Raw genomic sequence first — 1226 nt, forward strand, 5'->3', positions numbered from 1 at the left:
TCCCTTCAGCATCTTTAATAAAGAATATCCTATTTGCATTCCTTCTGGCTTTTATTACACTATGGAAGTATTTTGTGTTTTGATCCCCCTGTCTTATCCATTGTATCTTACTTTTTTGTCTCAAAAATTGCTCTTTAGTAGGCTTCCATTTGATGCTTTCTTTCATCCATCTGATTTCCTCTTCAATTAATTCAACATTCTTAGGATCATTTTGAATCTTTTCTTGGCATTCTGTCAGGTTGATCATTACTGTTTCAGCCCTTTTTCCACATTTGAAAATCTTTCCTTGTTCAATCTTTGCAGCACATTTTTGGTTCTATTCAGCTTTCCTACCAATTTGTACATCTGTGTGCCTTGTATTTCCTTTTCCCAAACTTCTTTTACTCTTGTTTGGAATTCTAGAATCACACTCCACATGTTGAAATATTTGAACTGTCTTTTTCCTCCTGCATTCCTTCCTTCCCAGTTTATGATTGTTGGGCAATGATCATAGATACCCTCATTCATGAATGCACCTCTGATGCAGGTAAGTCAGTCACTCACTCAGTATTAACCAACACTCTATCTATCATGCTGTATACTCGACTGTCTCCTCCTTGTTTGTTGTTCCATGTGAAGAAGGCTCCTGAGGATCTCAGTTCCTTCAAACCACAGACTTTTATACATTGTCTAAACTCTCTAGTTTCAACCATAGTTACCTTGCTTCCAATTCTTTCATCCCTGCTTAAAACACAGTTAAAGTCTCCCATTACAGCCCATGGTCCATCCAATTTGACCCTTATTTGTTTGATGTTATCCCATAGTCTCCTCCTTGCTGCTTGTTCATTGAAGCCATATACCATAGTAACATTAAAACTCAGTCGATTCCCTCTGTGCTTTACTGTGTTGTGAATCATTTGTTCAGTGACTTCTTTGATATCCACCTCATATAGCTGAGGTTTCCATACCATCCAAATCCTACCTCCTAGATGTTTGTCTAGATTTATTATAAACGACCAGCCTTGACAAAGATAAAAAGAAGCTTTATGTGCCTTAGCTCTTTTTATCTTTGTTTCCAAAAACCCAAACACGCCAACTCTCAAATAGTGGATAAACAGATTCAATTCTTTCTGTTTATCTAGCTTGTTTAGGCCTCTGGCATTCCAAAAACCAATGCTATCCATTGCGGTTGGGGAGTCCCCCACCCTTCCCATGTCCAGGACCTCCCTCAGCTTCACATTCTCCAG

General features: G+C 38.5%; 1 protein-coding gene across 1 annotated transcript; it reads right to left on the minus strand.

The window, feature by feature from the left end:
- Positions 1-246: 246 nt before the first annotated feature.
- Positions 247-842, minus strand: LOC107766271 (uncharacterized). Its single transcript, XM_016585022.2, has 2 exons — positions 559-842; positions 247-517 (listed from the first exon to the last, which is right to left on the minus strand). Exons 1-2 carry the CDS (start codon positions 840-842, stop codon positions 247-249), a joined length of 555 nt encoding a protein of 184 aa, XP_016440508.2.
- Between the last annotated feature and the right edge of the window lie 384 nt (positions 843-1226).

The sequence above is a fragment of the Nicotiana tabacum genome, chromosome 18 (assembly GCF_000715075.1).
Source record: "Nicotiana tabacum cultivar K326 chromosome 18, ASM71507v2, whole genome shotgun sequence".
NCBI classification, from domain to species: domain Eukaryota; kingdom Viridiplantae; phylum Streptophyta; class Magnoliopsida; order Solanales; family Solanaceae; genus Nicotiana; species Nicotiana tabacum.

Coding starts and splice junctions, on each gene's coding strand:
- LOC107766271 (XM_016585022.2), bottom strand. CDS start 842: ATGGTATATGGCTTCAATGAACAAGCAGCAAGGAGGAGACTATGGGAT. Junction 518..558: donor TACAGCATGATAGATAGAGT/GTTGGTTAATAC, acceptor TACCTGCATCAG/AGGTGCATTCATGAATGAGG.